Source organism: Larus michahellis, chromosome 1 (assembly GCF_964199755.1).
Source record: "Larus michahellis chromosome 1, bLarMic1.1, whole genome shotgun sequence".
NCBI classification, from domain to species: Eukaryota; Metazoa; Chordata; class Aves; order Charadriiformes; family Laridae; genus Larus; species Larus michahellis.
In genome coordinates, this window is record NC_133896.1 from 150,591,233 (window position 1) to 150,614,576 (window position 23,344).

The window sequence follows — 23,344 nt, forward strand, 5'->3', positions numbered from 1 at the left end:
TCAGCAGTCTAAGGTATGGTTGTAACTCAGCTGCATACTGTGGACATAACTAAACTGTTGTAAACGGAATACTCTGGGCACTGGCAGGACTCTGTCCGCAGCTGTAAGGACCCTGTTACAATACCCTCCTGCGTGTCCAGCTCTCTGCACCTCTGCTGTGTCCCAGTCCTTTGTACTGCAGGTCTGCATGGTTTTGCCTCAAATGAGGTGCCATTAGTTACAAATGCAGCAGGAGAAATGTTATCATCTGCCCCACCCAGAGCTTCCTGTTCTGTCCACTTGCCTTTGAAAACGGTTGTACATTTCACACTCTTTTTGACAGAAAAACTCTTCTTTTCAGGAGATATTCCTTCCTCTGGGCTTTCTTCCCTAGATTTCACACTGTGGCTCAGGATTCGCAGCAGACTTGTCTTTGTTTGCTCTGTAAGCGTTGAAAGGGAAAGAAAGTAAGAGCTAACTTATTGCTCAAATACATGCCTGGGATTTTTGAGTTCCTCTTTAGTACCTAGTCCCAATTTTTACGGGACTGCCTACACAAAATCTCAAATACTAAATTACTTCAGCACTGATTTGTACTTTGTACTTTCCCAAGGATGAAGACTTCTTTTACATCAGCCAGGTAAATTTGGTTTTAGACTGCATAGAAAGGATACTTCAAAAAGAAACATAGTGTAGTAAGGAGAAATATTAGTGTAAGTAATGCTGGAACTTGTGAAGCATAGATCAGCACTTCATTCTTGGCAATGATGTACTTAGAATAAAAAGTGACAAGGGTTTAATATCTACTGTTAAAAAACTCTTTACAGAGCTTTCAAAACATTCTGTCAAAATGTTTAATTTTTCATTTGTCTGATTGAGTCAAATGAGTAAGATGTCTGAAAAGAAAAAATGAAGAGAAGTTAGTTAGAATTTCATAAAGATGATTATTTAAATCATCAAAGGCTTCATTTGTTCCTGCAATGAGGGACGCTTCCTGCTATTTTTAAAAAAATCTTTTCAAGTTAGTGGATAAAATCTGCTAACAACTACGGTTCATTTTAGTCTTACCTGCACATAATGCTTTCTTTCTTTGGGCTAGACTGTCAGCAGTGGTTTGCCGGGTTTGCTGATGTGGTGTCAGCACTAGCTCTTCTGAAGCACAGCATGGCCTACTGTTCAGAGGAGTACTCAGCTCTTCGACGTCTTCGGTTTCAGAAGACACAGTATGCTTCTGCTTGTGATTACTGCTTGTAAGTGACAAAAAGAAGAAACAAGCACGAAATTACTTCAAACATATATCACTGGCCTAACAAAAACCACTAAACTGAAGTCTTTTGGTAATTCAAATATTCATTTCAAATGCTTTCAACAGTGGAAAAATATCTTCTCTATTATCCTAGTCTGCATTTCAAAGGGGAGTTCAAAGGAGGTTCAAATATTCTTATTTTTTAAACTATTTAAAAGTTGTTTCTTAGTCTATTTAAAAGCCTTTCATTACTTTTAAGGCAACACCCTCATATATTTTAATAAGGTTAGAATGTTCTGTAATGGCCACTTTGAATCCTGGGGGAAAGAGTAAACCTACCATCAGCAATGAAAATAACTAACACACACATACATACATATATGCACATATATATATACACACACACACACGTATATATACCTATGTCCCAGCATTAATAAAAGATAAAATGTGCAAATTCTGAAATAAATACTCACATACATTTTTATACTGGACATCCTGCCTGCCCTTCCATACATATGACATCATTCCACAGCATTCTCCACTTTTAATTTATTTTACTTTATTTTACTTTATTTTTAATACCTTTATTTTAACTTACTGTTTTTAGTAGATTTCTGTCTTAAAAATCTGATTTTTATTTAAATGTAGCTTTTTGCTTTGGTACTATTACTGCACAGATAAATAAGGTACCAGACAGGCTATTTTTTTATTAAGGCTGTGCTCCTGTACAGATTGCAAGTAACTTCATGTTTGAAGCTATTGTTTGTTTCTGTTTGTTCCCCGAACAGAAACTCAGTATATTCAGACTCGCAGAAAACTTTTCCACAGTGGCTCAGGAGTCTGCCTCCAGTATGCTGTGGAAGGACCTATTTTTGAATGGTCATTCTTGGCACTGTGCGATTTTCAGCATGTTTTTCAACTGATGCTGAACATGAAACTCTTTTTAATGATGAAATTACTTATCGTTTGATAAAAAGCAAGGATAAATATGATATGAACATACAGACACACATTGTAAGATCAAAAACGTGAAAAGAAGTCAGCTGAATTTCTGTTATGGCGTTTACCATCTTTTAAACAAATACATTTGTATGTAATTTATGTTCAATCAGCCTATCCAAACGAATAGCAATTTAGTCATGAAGTACTAAGCTAGCTCTACGAATAAGACAATAATTTTTTGTGACTTCTCGGCATCAGAGTGAGCAACTTTACCATGTGCCGGAGACAGAAAAATATTTTCACCTCTTTGCTTTATTTCTAATAATTTGAGACTATTGAGATATTTGAGATAATTTTGTTTCAGGCATCACAGTATTGGTATGTTTTTCCAGATTTTTCTTTTCCATTACTGTAACTATTTAAAAAAGCTCCACAAAACTAACAACCTTTCTTTTTAAAAGAGGAGAATGTCAGAGGTTAAAATGCAAGACAATGAAAAAGGAGCAATGTAACAAATAGCTCCTATCTATAATTAGCATAATAGCAGTATGAGGACATACTTATTCTTTGGATCATTTTCTCCTTTATAACAATCCATCATCAGACATTCGGCATGAAAGGTCTTCACTGTCTCTAGGTCTCTTTCTCCTTGTTCAATCTCTCTTTTCAAAAGATGTATGTCCTCGCTCTAACAAAATGAAAATCAAATGTTTTATTACTCCTACTCCTTTATTACAATTACTCCTAAACATGTTTAATTTCTGAACTGAAACTATGCAAGCTCTGATAATAATTCAGAATAATGACTAGGTTAGGACAGGTGCATAATTTTGTATATCTTTTCAGGTAGTATCTCTGTTTCCTACATCACAGTTTGATTTGTTCACTTTCCGTACGTATGAACAAGCTTATAGAAAACAAGATTAAAATGTGCTTGGCAATACAGCCTTTCAAATTTTTCTTCCTTTTTAGGAAAAGGACAATCATTCCCTAACAAGCCGGTTACCCCTTGAGATATGAACAGCCATGTTTCTGAATAACAATAATGAGGTCAGTAGCTCCCCTCATTCCAAGCAAGTGAGCAAATAAGTAAGTAAACAAATACAATACAATACAAGATATGTACATTACAACTGTTGCCTTGTCATTCTACAGATCACAGCTGTATCACATAGTGTCCATGAAAAATGGGAAGTAAAAGCCATACTCTTCAAATAAACATTGGAACTGACTGGGAAGGATTTGGACTACAGGAGGAAACAGGAAGGAAATTCCAATGATGATCCCTTTACAACTCCCACAGGGCCCAAAGTCTGGAGATGGACAACACAGGCTCTGTCCCTCATCTTTCCAACGTATGCAGTGTCACACAGTCCACATCTGCAGAATCATCGAAATTGCCCAGCACATTCTCTGATATCTTTCAAGAGCTGAAGTATTTTCACATATTCCTTCTGATCAGTATCTGCAAAGTTCTAAATTTCCTACTACAGGAAGTTCCTGGTTCTTCTCATTGTTCCACTACCACCATTTCTAAAATTTGTGGAACTAATTAACTGAGTTTTAACTTTAATTAAAAGCAAGAATATGCTTTAAATGGGCATTTCTGATAATCTATTCAGAAATTTCCTATTGGGGATTGTTAGATTGAGCTGCTTAGTCACACTTCACTGCTATTCGAGTCATTTTATGCATTATAGATCTCTCCCCAGTGGCTATTGTAGAGCAAACTTCCAGCAAAATTCATAGAATCATGCATTCATCATCATTCAAATTCAGCTCTTCATTCCCTCATTTATTAACAGAATACAAACCATGGTTTCATTTTAAACAGTAAGTTATTTCTAAGACAAAAAGATCACATACATTTCTTCCAGAGCTGAATTTGGTCTATATGTTTTTTGGGCTGGTCATTTTTTGCAACAGTAGCAGTACGAATGTATGTTGCATGATATTTGGGCATTTTGTTGTTGTTGTCTAATAAAATTCCATAAGCAAAAAATGGCACACTTATTGCTTTCACGTGACTTCAAATCTGACTAGGATTAACAATCTTTTTTTTTAATAATCTATTGTAATAATGAAATCACAATAATGCAAGTCCTGTGGTTCCTTCAATAGCATGAAGAAATAAACACATTTATTTTAAAATACTCACAACAATAAACTCTGCAGCATCAGGATCAGTCAAATAAATGTTGTAATAATGAAACCGTCCCCCAGTTTCAGTAGATAGTTTGTATAAAAATTTATTAGCTTCTGTATCATCACAGTTGAAGGATACTGTATGGATGGGAATTTTACGATGAAGCTGGACTTGAACCAGAATTATTTGGGGGGGCTGAAAATTGAAAAATGTATATTAAACATGTGACATCTAGAAATGTATTTATCAAAATATGAAGAATTTGTAAGAATCTAATCAGTCATACTGTTGCTTAGAGACAGACATAGATTCGTAAAAAGCATACATTTTATATGGATTGCTATTTCATAATTATATAAAATGAGCTAATTAAAATTGAATTTGAAACAATGATAATGCATTAAGGCACAGGATACTCTAACAAATAAAGTTTAAATTATAATATAAGCAGTACTCTGTTTCTGAAGTCTTAAAGGAAATTACTAAGTATAGGAAACCGAACTACTACATTGGTGTTTAGTATCACTGGATGTATATAACTGAATATTTTTGGATGTATATAACTGTTGCTATTTTTATTAAGCTAAATTAGTTCAATGATAAGTTGATTCAATACCAGAAAACAAAACAGAGGCTGAGAAAATAGGAAAGCTAGTGTTCTTCCTCCAATAAATAAATAAAAATTGGGCAAGGAAGTAAAAGATCTGCCATGTCTAAAAATTTTGAAGGATCTGGTAGAAAGAAATTCTCTAACTTCTGATAACACTTTGGTTGTTCAGAATACTGACATAAATGTTAATAAATTTAGCTTTCTGCTGATATTTGCAATATATTTGTTTGTTGCACTTTATAGTTAAAAGTAATCTTGGTCATTTCCTCTTTTTCATCTAAAAAGTATAACATATTTCATAACAGCCATTATTAATTAGGAAAAAAGAAAGATAAATGTATCTTTAGCCAAATTATTCTTTAACAAAATATGAATACACACTGCTAGCTAGCAAAAGTAAGTGTGAAACAATGAAAGATTCTGATCTGTTGTAAATTGAGTTTTAATGAGTGACAGTCAATAACAATCAACTTATCTTTAGAAAATATCAAAGATTAAAACTGAAACTAAAAACATTAAAAGATCTAAGTCGAAGTTTCTCATCTGCTGATTTAATTCACGTTTACATTTTGATATTCAAATGTCTTTGAAGCATATAAATACACCCTTCCCAATGGGCCACTTTACTTTTATCAAGAAAAATAGAACAAAAAGAAAAGTGAGCCTTTATCATTTTTCTTCTTTATCAAGATTTAAATAAATTCTTTCTGAAAGTTTATACTTCCTGAATCCTAGATTTATTGTATAGGCTTCAGTAATTAATTCTATGTGCCCTTCAGCCCAGCTATTTACCTAAGTCAGAGTTTTGCTGCATATCTGCCATTACAACCAAGCTAAATTTTCAATAGCAAATAAAGTATTCTTAGCATACCAGCTAGTTTTCGCTGCGCATTACAGTTTATAAGCTCAGTTCTACCTAATTTGCATCATTATATCTGATCAACAAGTGGGTTTTTTCCCAGTTTTTAGTTGGTGTTATATAACCCAATACAACATGAAAGAGTATCATTTTAAAAAGTCACGGTAACAACCCATTTGATTTTATTATCCATTTAAAGCTAGACTTAAAGCAACTCCAGATCACTGCTACTCCAGAATTGCACCTACATGAGATCAAATTTGACTCAGTAGGATGAAAATGGGATTTGGTATCATACAGAGACCTAATGGAACAATATTAATATTTCTAGGAAAATGGTTTAAATTAATAATTAGGCCCTTACTCCTCAGATATGACATAGCCTTTTTGTAAGTTCTGCAACAGAATGTAAGAAGGTACCTACCTAAAAATTTGACATGTTCTTCATGGAAAAACGTTGAACACAAACTTGGGTGGTTTTTTTATTTTGCTATCAAACATTTTCTTTTTAGGTTTTCAAGCCATCACACAGGATTGCAGGGTTTTAATATTTAAATCCAACCATATCATGGGACATTCAGCCTGGAGAAAAGAAGGCTCCGAGGAGACCTTATAGTGGCCTACCAGTATCTTAAGGGGGCCTACGAGAAGGCTGGTGAGGGACGTTTTAGCATGTCAGGTAATGGTAGGACTAGAGGGAATGGATTAAAACTAGAGATGGGTTGATTCAGACTGGATGTTAGGAAGAAGTTCTTCACCATGAGGGTGGTGAGACACTGGAACAGGCTGCCCAGAGAGGTGGTAGAAGACCCATCCCTGGAAGATTTTAAGGCCAGGCTGGATGGGGCTCTGAGCAGCCTGATCTAGTGGGAGGTGTCCCTGCCCCTGGCAGCGGGGTTGGAACTAGATGATCTTTAAGGTCCCTTCCAACCCTAACAATTCTATGATTCTATGGGACCATCATTATTTTCTGATTTTTAATTCATGAGATATTTGTACTAAATCAGGGAGATACTTTATTTAACACAAATCCTAACCTTGATACTAACATACAGTTTAATGTTTAATCAGTTACCAGATCCTTAAAATAACTCATGGGAAATGTCATGAGTTATCACGCACCAAAGACTAGACTATGGGTAGAGAGTTCTAATCAAAACCCATTCACAAACAGCACATTTTTCACATACAATTTTTCAAGATTATGACAATGTCCAAGAGACTCAGCTCTGCAGGTATGATATTAATCTCATACTTCAGCCTTCTGACACCATCACTGTAGCACCACATTACTGCATTTTCTGTTTTCTCATTTCAGAAATACCTGGTCAGGTCTCCCATCAGTCAAGAGATAGATAGCCTGAGTGTCAGTATCGGCAAAAGCAACCTGGAGAGCTTTGAGTGTATTTGTGGAACTTCCAGCCTAAGAAACCAAAAAGAAAAAAACAAACACACTGCTATAAATACTAACAGTTCTTTGCCTCTATTCTTAAATTCATATGACAGTGTACTGATTCAAGGGATATTACAGAACCGAAATGAGTAATAAAATGGTGAAAATATTTATGTCAAATAGCTAGAAAAATCAAATCAAATGTCAAAGTAACAGAAATTGGTACAAAATTGGTATTCAGTACTTATGGAAACATGCAGAAGCAAAATACAGGCAACAGAAATAGAAGCTGTAGAAGGAAAAGCAATCACTAAAAGACTATAAACAGATAGCAAGATGTGAAATAAAAGTTATATTTGATTATATTTTCCCAATGCTGCTCCTGACAGCCAACTCATCACACTCCCTTGAAGTACATATTCAAAAGAGTTGTATGGGTTTATTTCTCAAAAATAGGTAAAGGACTTCCTGGTTTTCTGAACAGTATTTTTTCCAGACTATCTCCCATCTACCCCCTCAGCACATCAGTGTAAACATCATGTATTTTTAGGCACAGAAGTTAGCTATAACAGCAAAACATATGCAATAAAGCAATACTGTGCCCCTTAAATATTCATATTTGAGTAATACTAGCACTTTTCCTGTGTCATTCACAAACTTGGTGATCATGATCTGTGTTTTTTCTTTTTAGACTAAATGCAACTCCAGACTCACTGAAATGCATTTCACAGCTTATGGGAACCTAAAAATTACAGTTTACATCTTCAGACTTCCACCTTTCAAAAATTCAGTGTACAAGGCCTTCCAAATTTAAGGAAAATGTAAGGTTATATCAGTATGGAAAAGTGTTTCATGAAGTCTTAGTCTTAGCCTTTCAATGGGGCCAAAGCAAAATCCCTGAAATGGTATGAGTGTTTTTTGGTATCAGTTTGGAGGGCTGTGAGGACTGCAGTGGTGTAAGTGAGAAGAGACTCAGGATCCACATATATAATGCATTACAGAAGCTAAATGTAAATCGCTAACATTGACCCATACATGCAAAAATATGTTAAAAGATAGCATTATTTCTTCAGTCCAAATAATTGTGTTAAAACTTCCTCCAGTCCATCCCTCCAGCAAACAGTTCTATTAGAAAGGGCAGAGTAAGTAAATCAGGTGAAATGGAATAGGAGATACACTCTGAGAGTGACTCTGTATGTCTACGTAAGACTACATGGGCCAGACAACAAGACAGTTCAGATACTTTATAGTCCTATCTTCTAATCCACAAACAATCCTTATCAGTACTCACTCATAAGAAATAACTAGCCTGAGCCATTTTCTTTGTGTTAAATATAGCTAATATTACTAATGTTTTAGTAAGCATTATAAAGTTTTAGGCACACATCACTCATTATTATGTGTAAATTTGCCATCCTGGCTCTTTTCAATAATGGTACGTGGGTTTGATCTGATTTGAAACAAAACAACTTCTTCTACTATATCACGGGAAAATACTGTGGATGCTGATGATGTGAGTGAAATAACTATGTACCTTACAATAACAGCTGTTAATTTTAAATTTCTTAGTTGCTACTGTTACTGTTTTTATCAGTGTTTAAACAAAGTTGACATGCTTCAACTACATGGCATAATCACCCCCAAAGTTTTAAAGTTTAGCACCTCTAAAGGATTTTTAAGGAACAGTTAGTTGCTGTTTATAGCTCAGCTTCCTTATTCAACATCCCGGGACCAATGTGTATAAAATAAGATCAAAGGATCTACTCTGATTAATATTCCAGAGCAATCCTCTGTTCATTTCAGCTTCACTCTAAAGCCAGCTTTCTGATCTCAGACTTATGCCTGCACTGCTTTAAACAGACTAAAAGGTCAGCAGCAGATGTCATCCCCGAAAAAAGTAGACTGTTTTCTGTACCATTTCAGATGTCTAGATCTGAACTTAGAAGGAAATTTATAATCAACAATTCACAACTTCATGAATAATGATGAAAAAGGCCATTCCCAAATGGTGCAAGATGGTATCAAAGTATAGTAGTTCAAAGTATTATTGAACTTGCACGATGCTGTACCATGTATATGGCTTAAACACTGCCAACTTTTCAAGTCTCAAGAAAGGCAGTAAAACTAAGTTTACTAACCTCAGTTATAAGTATTCACCAACTACTCAGTGAGGCCACACTAATACTTTCTTTTCTCCATGTGTTTGTCTGGTAGTACTTTCTGAGAATACCAAGTTATTTATCTTGCTTTGTAGTCTCAGAGGTATTATGTAGCTTCCACTATTCCCTCCTCCCCAAGAATTTCATGATAAAGTTTGAGGAAAAGCTGTCATAATGCTGAGGACTTTTATTTTATAAACATGGTTTTTGTGTTAGAAAACTTGACATGGGATATATCGGTACTGTTGTACAACTGATTTTCAGTCCTGTGCTCATAACATTGCTGTCCACATTTGGCACATTAACTGGTCCTAAAACTGCCGACAGCTACAGTCTGGTGGCTGACTGTGGCTAACTACAAGCATTGCTACTGTTTCAGGGAAAAATCCTCAGATTTTGGCCACTGTCAGAGAAAGAATATTGAGTAGACAGACAGGCATTTGGTCGAAGTATGGTTGCTCTCGTGTTCCTATGAAGGCTACAGTCAGCTGTCTATCTAGGCACCAAAAGGGACTAGAAATGCTCCTCCAGTTCGCTGGCACCAGTTTTCTGTACCATCCCTGAGCTGTAAGCCTGCCAGCGACAGCCCTCATCCATGCAGCATCCCTGCACCAAGAGTGGCAAATTTAGACACAGGGTCTGAGCACTGTCATGGTGCCTAGAGAAATCAAATTAGCCAAAGCTTGCATTGTGGCTACTAAACATAGGAGGCTGCAAGTTTAATTAACATGATCTTATAAACAGGTCCACTGTTAAAGGATTATTATACCTGACAAAGATAATACGTTTTACTCAGATCTACTAAAGTCTATACATCATCTATATTTTCAGCTTACTCAAGTCAAATACTTAGTCAATCCAAAAATACCCCAGCCATACAGAAAGAGAAGACACAAATATAACTTTGTACAAACACGCTTTATGATAATTAGTTCCCATGTTACCTCAAGCCCTTTTATCCAAAGCCAAGCATCTTGCAAATTTTCCTCATTAACTTCAGCAAGTTTCTCTTGCCATGCCACTGCTTGAGCACTAAATTTCACAAAGTTAAATCTCTTTTTGCATCTCAATTGTTCCTGCAAGAGACAGCATCTGAATTTTACTCAGTGTTAACAGAAAGAATACTTGTATCCTGAAATACTGACTGGTAGGAGTTGTTTTAATTATTATACAGAGCTGATTATATGGTTACAATAAATTACAATAACATTCAGTTATGGTACACAAAGAGACATATGGAGAGAGAGCAAATTATTGCTTAAAATTATTAAGATTACTTGAACTTCCTGATGTAAGTCCTCATTTACTCATATGTCAAATATCTAGGAGGGCAAGAAAGAGAGAGATGAAACTTGGTATGAATAGTGGTATAAGGAAGAGATTATGATTGCTGACCAAAGGAAATTGAAATCAGAATCAAAGAAAGACATCATTTAGAGGAGGAGAACAAGAATCAATGTAGAGCACTGGCAAGGGGAACTAGGACAGCTAGAGAGAATTAAGCTAAGAATCTGCTGAAGTTGCTTTTGGACAGAAGTTGTAAGGAGGGAGAGATTTGTGCAAGCTAGTACAAAATTTCAGAGCCTGGAATCTTTGCCTCCCTTTCATCACCGTTTCTGTGTAGCTGCCCGTGAAACCTTCTGGCACGGTATCTAATAATTTTCTAGTGCTGATCTGCCTAGAGGACCACATGATACTATGTCCTATCACTTGTGCACTTAGCTCAAAAACCTCTGTTACAGTTTTACATTTTCTAGCCCTAATAATGATTGCTATCAATGCCAGACTAATGGAATTTCTGTCAGTTACTCCTCTCAGGTCTAAAAAAGTTAAGATTAATCATGTTTTAACAGTGCCTGCTTCTCTCAAATACTAATGTAAGCTTAGGTGACATCATTGTAGATTTCTAAAACTAGGTAAGATAAATCCTGTATTAGATGTGTCTCCCAGTACTCACTGCTTTTGAGGTACTTCTGCACTTTGCAAGTCCCTTTGCAAAGTTCTGAGTTACTGTAAGATGCAAGCAAGTTCAAAACATTCTAGACCCTCTATTGTAAAAGCATGAAAGTGAATCTAGAACACACATTACAAATCACAACATGCCAGTGGAACTGGATGACGCTGCCTAAAAATAAAAATGAAAATGTGTTTTATTGCATAGGGGTTTTTTTGGTTTTTTCTTTCAATTTTTTTTAGGAGGGAGATGACTTGAGGGAAAGAAGAACTACTAAAGCTTTTTTAATTTTTAACATTTTCCTCTTTTTTTTTCAAATATTTATTCAAATGAGGAAACAATATAAATTTTTAACTGAAAAATGAGCACACCAAGGAAAATCAAAATATTTTTATAATGCTTCTGGTTTTTTAAAATAATTTAAAAAAACACCACAAAACAAAATCAAACACAAAACAGAACCTAGAGTAATAACCACCCAGAAAAGATCAGCCTAGTCTAAAATGCTTGTCAGTTGTCAGAATCATCACTTTATCACACCTGTATGAGCTGAAATATTTTCTCTTTCACCCGTGGCAGCTTATCCTTCATAGACTGGGAGGTATCAATAAGAATATAGACATCATCTTCAAACACATTCCCAAAAAGCCCTCTGCTTCCCTGTTGAAGCCACTTAATCCTGGGGGAGGAAAAAAAAATATTAAAAACTGGTCTGTAAGATCTTTGGAGCTTCGCGTATCAAAATCTAACAAGAAGGATCTTTTCATCACTGCTGTACCTCTTATTCTCTTTCCCTAAGCACCTGTTACCACTCACTGTCAGAAGCGATATATTGGCCTCAATGAACCAATCCTCTGTGACTACATAACAACACAAGACATATTTATTTTCTAATTTCAGTAGGAAGCTGGAGACAGACAAAACAGACAAAGCAATACAGCACCTTTATAAAGTCAATTATTAGGTAGTTTGAGCTGGGAAAACCACAAGGAAGTAACTATAACTGTTGCCCCTGTAACTGTTCTCCAGCTTGAACTCAGGAAATCATTTAAGCATATGCTAATATGCTTCCCTTTTCAGGGAACCACTTGAGAACCTATTCTGCAAGGAACTTGAGCACTTTGAAGAGTCTTAATATAACACAGATGCTTCGTTGCTTTGCTGACCTTGAACTTTATATACAGACTTAGTTTTACATTTTAAACAGGATTTAAGCACGCCTGCCAGTTAGATACACGCATACATACTGCTGCGTACAAGAACATTTCCTTGGTAATGGCTGCAGCAGGTCCAAATCTGATTTCCCTTGAGAGTCATAAACTACTTGCCTGCTGTGAAACAGAGACATTTAACAGACGGAATATAATGGCCCTGGGAAAAATATTACTCATCTCCACGGAGGTTTAAAAAAATGATACAATGGAAATTTAAAGGTTACTATTACATTTGCTATTTTTCCATTAGTTATACCCCGAAGTGTTTGATGAGGTCTACCAAGACTTTTTAACAGTGAGATGAACTATTCAAAACAGCAAACCCATCATCTTGGCTCAGATTTCAAAAATAAAAATTCATCAAAACACTTTACCTGAAATTTTCCTTTCACAGTATGTTAATGTTATCCTAAATACAGCAGGATGAAGATAAATTAAAAGGAGTAGCAAAATTCTGCTTGACCTTGCTAAATGTATTCAGGCTGTTATTCTTTTGGTAGAGAAGTAACAATAAAATGAAAGTTCAAATCCTGCTTTTTTCAGTGAGACATCTCATTGTCCTAATACACAAAACAGAGGGCAACATTTATTTTTTCTCTCGGTTCTACAATATCCATTTTGAAAGTTTCCTTCTTCTCCTAATGTAGACATGAAAGCCAAATTACTTTAGGGCATCTTTAGGACAGATCAATCAGACTCTCAGATTGCCTTCTTACTGTAGATGTCCTACAAAAGCTAAGAGTGTATCTATACAGCTGCAGAAAAGTAAACTACAGAGCTAGCTTGAGCACTGAACTTCTGATCATATGCATTACTTAATAGCCCATGCCCTGACGGTGATCTAGACTATTCAAACTCGTCTTCACCATAAAATTGCAAAAAGGGCAGATAACCAGTATCAGTACAGGCACAACCCAAGCTGTGCTACTTGGTATTAGAGGTATCACAAGAGATCCTAGGTACATCCCAGGATGAACGTTTACTAAAGTTTTATTGATGATTCTAGAAGTTATCTGCTACCTTATGTCCTGATGCTTTCTGGCACTTTCAGTAGTATTTCAATAATGTGCAGGCTGACTTTCATGTTTGTGTTCCAGAAGGATAACAAAACACAAACCTGTTCATCGGTTTTCTTATGTGACTACTAAGAAATCCTACACACAAGATTCTGATCTAAAATGGATTTCTGGCTTAGTACTGCTACTGGCAGTTTACCAACCACTTGAGCTTATTATGACAGTAAACGTCAAACATTTCAACACCAATGTAAAATAATACAAACTGATTTTGCGTGACAGAACACTAACCTTCCTTCCACTTGTCTGAGAGCCGCCCTCATTTTCTCTTCATACTGCTTATATTTTTCTGTACTAACATACACGTGAACTACAGATCCATCTTTCCACAAGGTATGTACAAACTTGTCACAGTATTTTGCATGAATTACCTTCCTCTTTGTCTCCTACAGGCAAGAAAAACATGTTTCATGTTCCAAAACACATTATTTTGCAGTGCCTTTAATATTTGGCAAACAAACTTCAAAGGTACATGCTTGTTGCATATGAACATGTGCAGAAATAGACATGGGATAAGGTGCTCCTAGCAATAGTCAATAGAAACTGGTTTTATTCTTGTAGCTAGCAAAAACAAAAGCTTACCAAACAGTGTAATGTTAGAGCTTGAGAAAAATAAATAGAAGACAAATGAATCCAAATTTAAGGACCTGCAAACACCAGAGCAGCTGAGACCAACACTTTTTCTAAAGAAAAATAAAGATGACAAGCAATCTTTGCCCTACCCCATAAAAATACAAGGTATTGCTTAAGCCAGTCCAGATTCTTCCTTGCAGATTATATGTGGACCAGGAAGGACTCCTTAAAACAGTCATTTTCAAATAGTTCTTTGAAACAATCTTAAGCTGATTTGAACAAAACCTACAAAAAATGGACCATACACTTTATCATAAATTCATCTATCTATCTGTCAAGTTTTCAAACTTTAAAAAAAAAACCAAACAACTCACAGGACATGAAGGAAAATCAACAATACTCACAGCATCAGTTTGTGAAGATTCATCCTCTGGTTTAGTTTTTATGTCAACAATCCCATCTGCATGGCGAAAAGTACAATCAGCAAGTGCATCGTACAGTGTGAGCTTCTGAGCTTTCAAGCCATACTTCTGTAACCACTTCTCAGAACTCAAATATTTGTCAGATGTGTGCTTTTGTAACGGATGATCAGTTTTGGTTGCTAAAAAATAAAATAAAACAAACAAAATCTCCTGTATAACACAGTTTATTTTGGATAAGCTACTTTCAAAAATAGGCTATGATACTGGAGTTAAAATTTTCAAATTTGTTCTGCTTGCACCGAGAACATTGGAGAGAGCAGATATTTCTGGCTGTTTTTTAATATTTTCTACTTTGGTTGTGTATTTTTTTCTTATCAGACAATTCTTCACAACAAAGTCCTTTTTAACTGGAACAAACCCATCAGAAGTCAAGGAGGGAAGAAGATAAATAGCTACAGGATCAACGTATAAAAGGAATATGGTTGACTTAACCTTCACACTGGTTGAATCACAAAATGCCAGAAAAAATTCCTATATAAGATGTCTAACTCAAGGAGAATCATTTGAGAAAATGAAACAATGGAAGATATAATTGAAAAAGATATAATTGAAAAAATTGAAAAAAGGAGAACATTGGTTAACATTGCCATTGGTCTTTTTCAGAGAAGGCCATTCAAAGGCAAACCACAATGTCTTTGGGAAAGATTTTACTGTGTTTCTCTGCAATATTGTCTTTTCATAGGCTGAATATTATACCACGTATCCCAAGCCACAAATCACTTGTTTACCATCTTAACATTTTCTCTAGTTCTACACCCTTCTTTTAGCATTTTTAATTGATACTGTAAGAAAAAGGGTATTTTATTTTTTTTGTCTGATCTGGTATGACTGTTCTCCTGTTTACCGTTTTATGTCATATTGTCTTAGAAATTTTTGAAGGACCCTTTTAAGGTTGGGCACTGCACATCTCTGGGTACCAGTAATAGAATACAGGGCTCTGCATTCACTCATCACTAATTCAATAAACCATGCCTAAACCAAATGACCCAGCACTGGTTCTCATAGCAAGGTGAATTTATTTTGTCACACTTTAATTTTGGTGGACGTAGGTGGTGTGAATGTCTACTCTGTTTAGAGCCAGATACAGTGACAACAGTACTGAGATCCTGAGCCTGCAAACCAACCTATGGAGACATCTACTGCCTTCACACACACAGAGATCAGCCAGCATCAGGTTAGGTGCAGGGTCAGAGCCTGTTCATGTGGAAACATTTGCTTTCTGATTGCTCGTGGTCCTTAGAACAGCCAGTATGGCAAGCGTCACAAATGCACTTCCACAATTTTAAAAAGAAAAGTGTTGTTTTCTTTCTTCCACATGCTTTATGTAAAAAGTCATGTCTCAGTTCAGGTAACTAGTGCGTTATCTGGAGAGTAAGCAGAAAAATTGTCTCTTTTTCTGTTTCTTCTCCTGCAGAACATTGCAATCTTCAGAACTACATTTTGCAGCAGAGCATTTTAAACAGATCAGGAAGGCAAAATGACGAAGAAATGCAGGCAAAAAGAAAAACTGCAGTTATTTGGATTAACGGGCAACAGTCAAATAATGCTGAAGAACTGAAAAAATAAATCACACTGTAATTTAATTTCTTTTAATTTATTTAGGAAGTGATTATGTACAAAGGCAAACACTAAAAGAACACTAAAGCTGCATAGTCAGGAAAACATAAATAAACACTGAAATTAGGGCGCTGTTGCAGCTTTGCTGTGGTCTTTTTGTTCATATGGATTATGGTATAGCTGTTTAACCTCATATGGGAAGTCCTGCTAGTTCAGAAGATGCTATTTATCCCCAGAGTGTTCAGCCTCCTGGGCTGGAAGATAAAGATGGAGAGCAGAACAACGCACCCATAATCCAGGAGGAAGTAGTCAATGATCTGCTTCTGCACCCAGACACACGTAAGTCTATGGGGCCAGACTGGATTAACCCAAGAGTACTCGGGGAGCTGGCGGGAGAGCTCACCAAGCCTCTCTCCATCATTTATCAACAATCCTGGTCAACAGGGGACGTACCAGATGACTGGAAGGTGGCTAATGTGATGCCCATCTACAAGAAGGGTCGGAAGGAGGATCCGGGAAACTACAGGCCTGTCAGCCTGACCTCGGTACCAGGAAAGATCATGGAGAGGATCATCTTGAGTGAGCTCTCACGGCAAGGGAAGGGCAGCCAAGGGATCAGGGCCAGCCAGCATGGGTTTAGGAAAAGGAGGTCCTGCTTAACCAACCTGATCTCTTTCTATGACCATGTGACCCGCCTTCTGGATGCGGGGAAGGCAGTGGATGTTGTCTATCTGGACTTTGGTAAGGCCTTTGACACCGTCCCCCACAGCATTCTCCTGGAGAAGCTGGCGAATCATGGCATAGACAAGTGTACTCTTCACTGGGTTAAAAACTGGCTGGATGGCTGTGCCCAGAGAGTTGTGATTAATGGGGTGAAATCCTCTTGGCGGCCGGTCACCAGTGGTGTCCCTCAGGGCTCAGTTTTGGGGCCGGTTTTGTTTAATATCTTTATCAATGATCTGGATGAGGGGATTGAGTGCACCCTCAGTAAGTTTGCAGATGACACCAAACTAGGTGGGAATGTTGATCTGCTTGAGGGTAGGAAGGTTCTACAGAGGGACCTGGACAGGCTGGATCGATGGGCCGAGGCCAACGGTATGAGGTTTAATAAGGCCAAGTGCCGGCTCCTGCATTTCGGTCACAACAACCCCAAGCAACGCTACAGGCTTGGGGAAGAGTGGCTGGAAAGCTGCCCAGCAGAAAAGGACCTGGGGGTGCTGGTGGAGCCAGCCTAACACGAGCCAGCAGTGTGCCCAGATGGCCAAGAAGGCCAACAGCATCCTGGCCTGTATCAGGAATAGCGTGGCCAGCAGGAGTAGGGAAGTGATGGTGCCTCTGTACTCGGCACTGGTGAGGCTTCACCTTGAGTACTGTGTTCAGTTCTGGGCCCCTCTGTACAAGAGGGACATTGAAGTGCTGGAGCATGTCCAGAGGAGAGCTACCAGGCTGGTGAGGGGTCTGGAGACCAGGTCATGTGAGGAGAGGCTGAGGGAGCTGGGCACGTTTAGCCTCATGAGGACCTCACTGCCCCCTACAACTACCTGAAAGGAGGTTGGAGAGAGGTGGGTGTTGGCCTCTTCTCCCAGGTGAATAATGACAGGACCAGAGGAAATGGTCTGAAGTTGCGGCAGGGGAGGTTTAGATTAGATATTAGGAAGAATTACTTTACGGAAAGAGTGGTCAGGCACTGGAACAGCCTGCCCAGGGAGGTGGTTGAGTCACCGTCCCTAGAGGTATTTAAGAAATGTCTAGATTTGGCACTTCAGGGCATGCTCTGAAGGGCAGAGATTGTAGGTTGTTGGTTTTGGGTTTTTGGGTTTTTTGTGTGTGTGTGTATGGTTGGACTCGATGATCTCAAAGTTCCTTTCCAACCATGAAGATTCTATGATTTTATGATTCTGTGATTACCAGTATAAAGAACTGTATTATGCCTTCACAGAAGAAAAAAACTCAAGCCTAAATCCCGCAGAGTTACGTTATTGACAGATGTGCAACCCCAGTGCAGGCAGCTTCAAATCTTCACCATCACCACCCTAGTCACACATCTCAACACGCCACTGAGAGTTCAAGTGACTGACCAACTGACTGTACAAAGCATTCTGCAGCAGGTGATCCAGAAAAGGGTGTCTGGCCCCAGCCTCCATCTAGCCAAAGTGAAAGCAATTGCACTGCAAAAACAATACTGGAACTACACAAAATCACTGATGACTGGTTGTGCTAACTCAACCTGAATCTTGTATCAACTTATGCAAAAAATACCACCAGAATCCATGTAAGTATTTTAAAACCAGGCACTATTGCGGAATGGAGGCACTGGCAATCATAGCTATGATCCTGAAAATTCACTCCCGCAGTTGCAGTCCAACACTGAAGCTGCCTAGACTCTTCAGATTCCTAAATTTTCAGTATTTAGGTCTTGTCAGTGGGATCATTTTGCACCAGAACATGCCCAGAGAACCTCCATCTTCACAGGGCTGAGTAGTTTCTCACCATCCCCTGTCAAAACCTTCCAGAGATTCAGAAACCAGCTATGCTTCTGTCTCCAATAGGGCTCAATCCAATCGATATGCACAGAACAACAAATGGATCATGTTCTAGGCCAAACGTAATGGTGGGAACTGACAGTTTAATGAACAAGTGTGGGTGTTCCTCCATGTTTCTTAACACAAGAGTTGTCAGAGCACTCATCCAAAATCAGTTTCAGTCCTTTACCTTTGACTAAGAGAATTCAAACCCACACTTCTTCCCTTTTAGGGGAATGAACTAGATACCAGGTTGGAGGCTATCCTAAGACGACCATGATGGGAGAGAGATGAGGTACTTCCCCAGCACTGTGTAGAATAAAATTAAAAATTTACTGGCCCAGGCAGAGAGGGAGAGACCACAACAAATCTATTTCAATATCTTGAAATCTAGGTAATTTCTAAACCCAGTCACTGGTGAACTAAAAATGGTGTGTTTCAGCATGAGCTGTTAAAATTCAGCAAGTTTAAGCAGCAGTAAACAGAGATTTATAATGAAAAGTTTTAAGCAACCCTACATTTTGATGCCAAGTACAGTTGCTACCTGTATATACACATTTCTGAGAAAATCATCCCCAAATTGACATGTAATCAAAACTGTTCACAAATAAAATATTGAACATTAATATAATGGTAACTCTCTTGAAAGAAACATAAATTATACCATCTTGAGAAGCAGGCTGGTCAGATTCTGATAAAATTTTCTGAACTTGTTTCACTGTACTCCTGGCTTCCTCCAACTCCTTCCAGATCAAAAAAACATCCTCACGGACTCCAGCTACTGCAAAAGAAATCATAAAAAGAACTTGACATTTTGAGACAATTTCTGCTTTTTATAACTCCTCAATTACCACAAAGTCATTGGGTTCATCCAGATGTTGCCATATAACCGTGTTTTCTTGAGGTCCCTTTGCAGTGACAAGTGCTATTCTTTGATAGACTTCAAAAAAGATCTCAAAGCTGATAGATATGAGAGGTGCTTAGCCTGGTAGAAGTAACCTCCAGAATTGGCCACAAATTGTTCCCACAATGGAAGAAAATCCTTTATAACACTCTCAGATAATAATAAGGAAACTCCACAAAGAAATCCACATATTGTCCCCTGGACTTCATTGCAAAAGCTGTCTCCAAATATTAGATCCAACTTTGAAACTTTAAAGAGAAGATATTTTCAACTCTTTCAATACCCTTACAGTACATAAATACCTTTATTTAAAATAAAACCTTCTTTTCCTGAAAAGTATGTGATGAAATTTTGCTAAGTTTATTTTCATGCTAACAGTTCTCAACAGTCATAAATGAATGCTAAAAAAAATAAAATTTTTTACTCTCAGGCTATATTCTCAAAAAATTGGAAAAATTGAAACCTGAAGTTTACTCTATTTAGTAGAGTAAAATTATTAAAATTGAGGCACCGTGTATACCTAAGCAATATGACCATTACTAAAAAATGTGTTAAATTAGGTTATTCACAGAGTTTAAATTGCAATATAGGACAATACAGAGAAACTGTGTGTAGTGTTATAGCAAAAATATAAAAGAAACTGAATTGTGAGCTATCCTAACTAAATGCGTATTACAACCTACTGCAGATTACAATCTATTACTGAATTGCACATAAAGATGCTGAACAAGGCAAACTGTATCTTGTCATCTAGTGGTTCGGTTAATATACAGTGGTGGTTCACTGTACAAATGATAAGACATGCAAACTTGTCTACTAAAGTAGGCTATCAGTAAACAAACCTACCTGATCATTTTGTTCTTTGATAAACTTCCCTGAAATAATAATATGAACATTTTACAAAATAACAACTCAATTTTAATTGTGAAATGCTTTTAGTTTCCAAGAAATATTTTGAAATGTGTTGTTGTACACTGCCATCTCCTGGGACCTTCCTGCATTTCAAAAACATCTGTTTCAGCCATTAGGACAAAGATCAGCATTTCCTAAATCACAAAAAGCTTTAGTAAAGCAGATCATTCCACAGTATAAAACACAAAAGGAAGAAGAAACCTGTTTGTTATCATTAGCTTTTAAGCTTAAGGAAAAGTATTCTGTTCAAATACTTCAGAAAGAAGTCAGCTTTTCTTTTATAAACAATCCCTCCCCAGAAATGCAAAACATGCAAAATCTGAGCATTTGCCAAATTCCAACAAGTAGGGAGCTAGAGATTTTCTGATGAGTAGTCAGCCATCGAATATATATACACACCTGTTGACACAGCTAAAACCACAAAATACATCCATTCCCACCACACGCGCACATATTTCTAGGTTTAACACTGTTGAGAATGCAATTCCAGTGGAGCTGTCTCCAACTAAATCTGGATATCCTCCATAAACTATCAAATACCAGGATCCAAATTTAATTTTATGAACGTTTTTAATGTTATGTTTGAAAACATTGAAAGAAGTATACATATTTCAACTACCTGTAAAACAATACTGATGATATCATTTTTTTGCTTCATTTCCCCTTAAACCGATGCTATAGACTCATCAAATGTACAGGATTATTGTTACTGTCCCCAGTAAGATATATGTATTGAACTGGTATTACACAAGAAGGTTTATTTTCCTTATTTATGCTGCAGCACAGCAAAGTGAAACTACACGCACTTTCAAAGCAAATATGTTTGATGACACTTACTATACAGGGCAAATGCAGGCATCAACAACTGCACATTGTGAAGGTCAATCAAGTTGCTTAGAAAACATTTTATCTGGCAGCAGTTTTTCCTGGGTTCAGCCTGGAGAGCAGGTTGCAAGCAGTTATGACTGAAGCAACTTTCTCTCTCTACACTGGAGGCTCACCTCCACCTCCACCTTGGCCTCTTTTACTCTCCAGCTAAGGAGGAGTGGGAAGGAAAAGCTGTGCCTTTCAAAACTGAGCCCCCAAATGCAAAATATACATACACATACAACATATAGTATCTTCCAGGTCTGGTTCTCAACCTCCAGCCCGGCCCTCAAAGCGCATCAAAGAAAAATGACCAAGAAAGCACAAACCTCTGTTTGGTTTAAATTCCCCGCTCTCACACCTCAGCTGTGCCATTTTGGGGGGGCGGGGAGGGGCACCAACTGAAAAGCATCTGAAAACCACCCCCACCACCCCCCGGGGGGTGCAAGCCCCAACCGTTCCAGGCCCACTGGTTCTTCCACGCCTTCAGGCACCCGCCTCCCAGGAAAAGACCTCGTCTTTAAAAAAAATAAAAAAAAAAAAATTAAAAAAAATCGCTTTATCCCCAGATGCACAGGGCCCTCCCCGTCCCCCCAGCTGCCCTGGCTGGCAGTTTAACGGACACCAGGGCTGAAACCCTGGGGACCCTCCGATTCAAAAACGGCCACACGGCAACGGCAAGAGGGCGGCCACCAGACACGCACGAGGGAACCGGCCTTAACGCCCTGCTGCCCGGCCCCCGGCTTCTGTTTCAGCTCTCCCCATAGCCATCGCGACCCAGCGGAGCACCTCGCGCTGGGTAACGTTTCAGAGGTGCCCTCCCCTGGGTTAAATGGCGTTTCTGCTCTGAAGGAGGGAGGCCCTGGAAAAGAGGAAGAAGACGGGGAAGGGTGCGGGGAGAGCCTGCGGCGAGGGGCAGAAGCATTTTGCTGACACCGGCGAATGGAGAAGCAAGATGGTAGGTCTAAGCGAAAAACACAAACACACTTGCACACGCACACGGAAACTCATAACCACCCTCATTTCCATTTCCCAGTTATTTAACACCGTCAGGCAATCTTAAAAGAAGCAGCTTTTCCACACCTACCTCCCAGCAGGCAAACTCATCCAGTTAGACAAGTCACTATAACCCATTTGATTTCACACTGAAGATACAAAACCTGTTGAGAAAAAAAAGCCCATACAAAAAAAAAAAAAAGCGCCAGCAAAATCTACAATATCTTTGAAACATCAAGCAAATACCAATGCAAAAGCAACTCATCGTAAACAGAAGCATTTCTTACTTCTCTGATTATCTGAATTAGACCGTGGAAGCAAGCAAATCCAAATTTAATGGAATAAGATCTATTTTTAAACTTCATTTGCCTGTAAGGCAAAATGGGCAATTTCATTTTTTCACTGCTGGTCCCTTCCTCAGCCTCTATGTGGCAGCAGAACATAGTAATATTCCCTCAAGCATTGATTTTTAAAATCCCCACTTAGAGGGGGTTGAATGGAGGTACAAAGGAGCACAGGAGGGGAGTACGCATTTATCTGAAAAGCACTGAAACTCACCGTAGCCCAATCCTGCCCCTTTCCCACTGGGCAAATGGACAAAGCAAATGAACTTTGTATCCCATGTGGTATTGCAGAGCAGCTATCTGCATCACTCTACACGTTAGCAAAGAGATTTGCCAGGCCAAGGTTAGGCTGCTAAGACTAGGCAAAGCACATACAAGGAAAAAGTTGAGGCAATGATCTTTCCTACAGCTTGTAGGCAAAGTAGCTACTCTTAAATCATTATCCTGGCTTTCAGAAGGGAGGGTTCTGTCTCTCCCATGTCTGTGTACATAAGCAGTGCAGAGTTCGTTGACTTCAATGGCATAGAGGAGGCTGGCGCTCATATGCTTCCCATTTTACATACAGCAACCTGAAATTTTCCCTATGATCATAGGTAAATGTGGGAA

At 38.0% G+C, this 23,344-nt stretch overlaps 1 protein-coding gene across 2 annotated transcripts in view; it reads right to left on the minus strand.

Annotated features, from left to right (window-relative positions):
* VWA3B (von Willebrand factor A domain containing 3B) overlaps window positions 1-23,344 on the minus strand; it is a 74,673-nt gene that overhangs the window by 31,548 nt on the left and 19,781 nt on the right. The window contains exons 1-11 of one of the 2 annotated variants that reach the window (XM_074608417.1): window positions 21,728-22,883; window positions 19,380-19,496; window positions 14,559-14,755; window positions 13,813-13,967; window positions 11,832-11,970; window positions 10,282-10,413; window positions 7,110-7,208; window positions 4,329-4,511; window positions 2,731-2,858; window positions 1,048-1,223; window positions 284-421 (exon numbers count right to left, since the gene is read on the minus strand). In XM_074608417.1, coding sequence (XP_074464518.1) covers window positions 284-421; window positions 1,048-1,223; window positions 2,731-2,858; window positions 4,329-4,511; window positions 7,110-7,208; window positions 10,282-10,413; window positions 11,832-11,970; window positions 13,813-13,967; window positions 14,559-14,755; window positions 19,380-19,496; window positions 21,728-21,773 — 1,510 coding nt within the window. In that variant the 5' untranslated portion in view covers window positions 21,774-22,883. Of the gene's footprint in view, window positions 1-283; window positions 422-1,047; window positions 1,224-2,730; window positions 2,859-4,328; window positions 4,512-7,109; window positions 7,209-10,281; window positions 10,414-11,831; window positions 11,971-13,812; window positions 13,968-14,558; window positions 14,756-19,379; window positions 19,497-21,727; window positions 22,884-23,344 lie in introns of those variants that run through there. The other variant, XM_074608427.1, reaches the window with a different exon arrangement.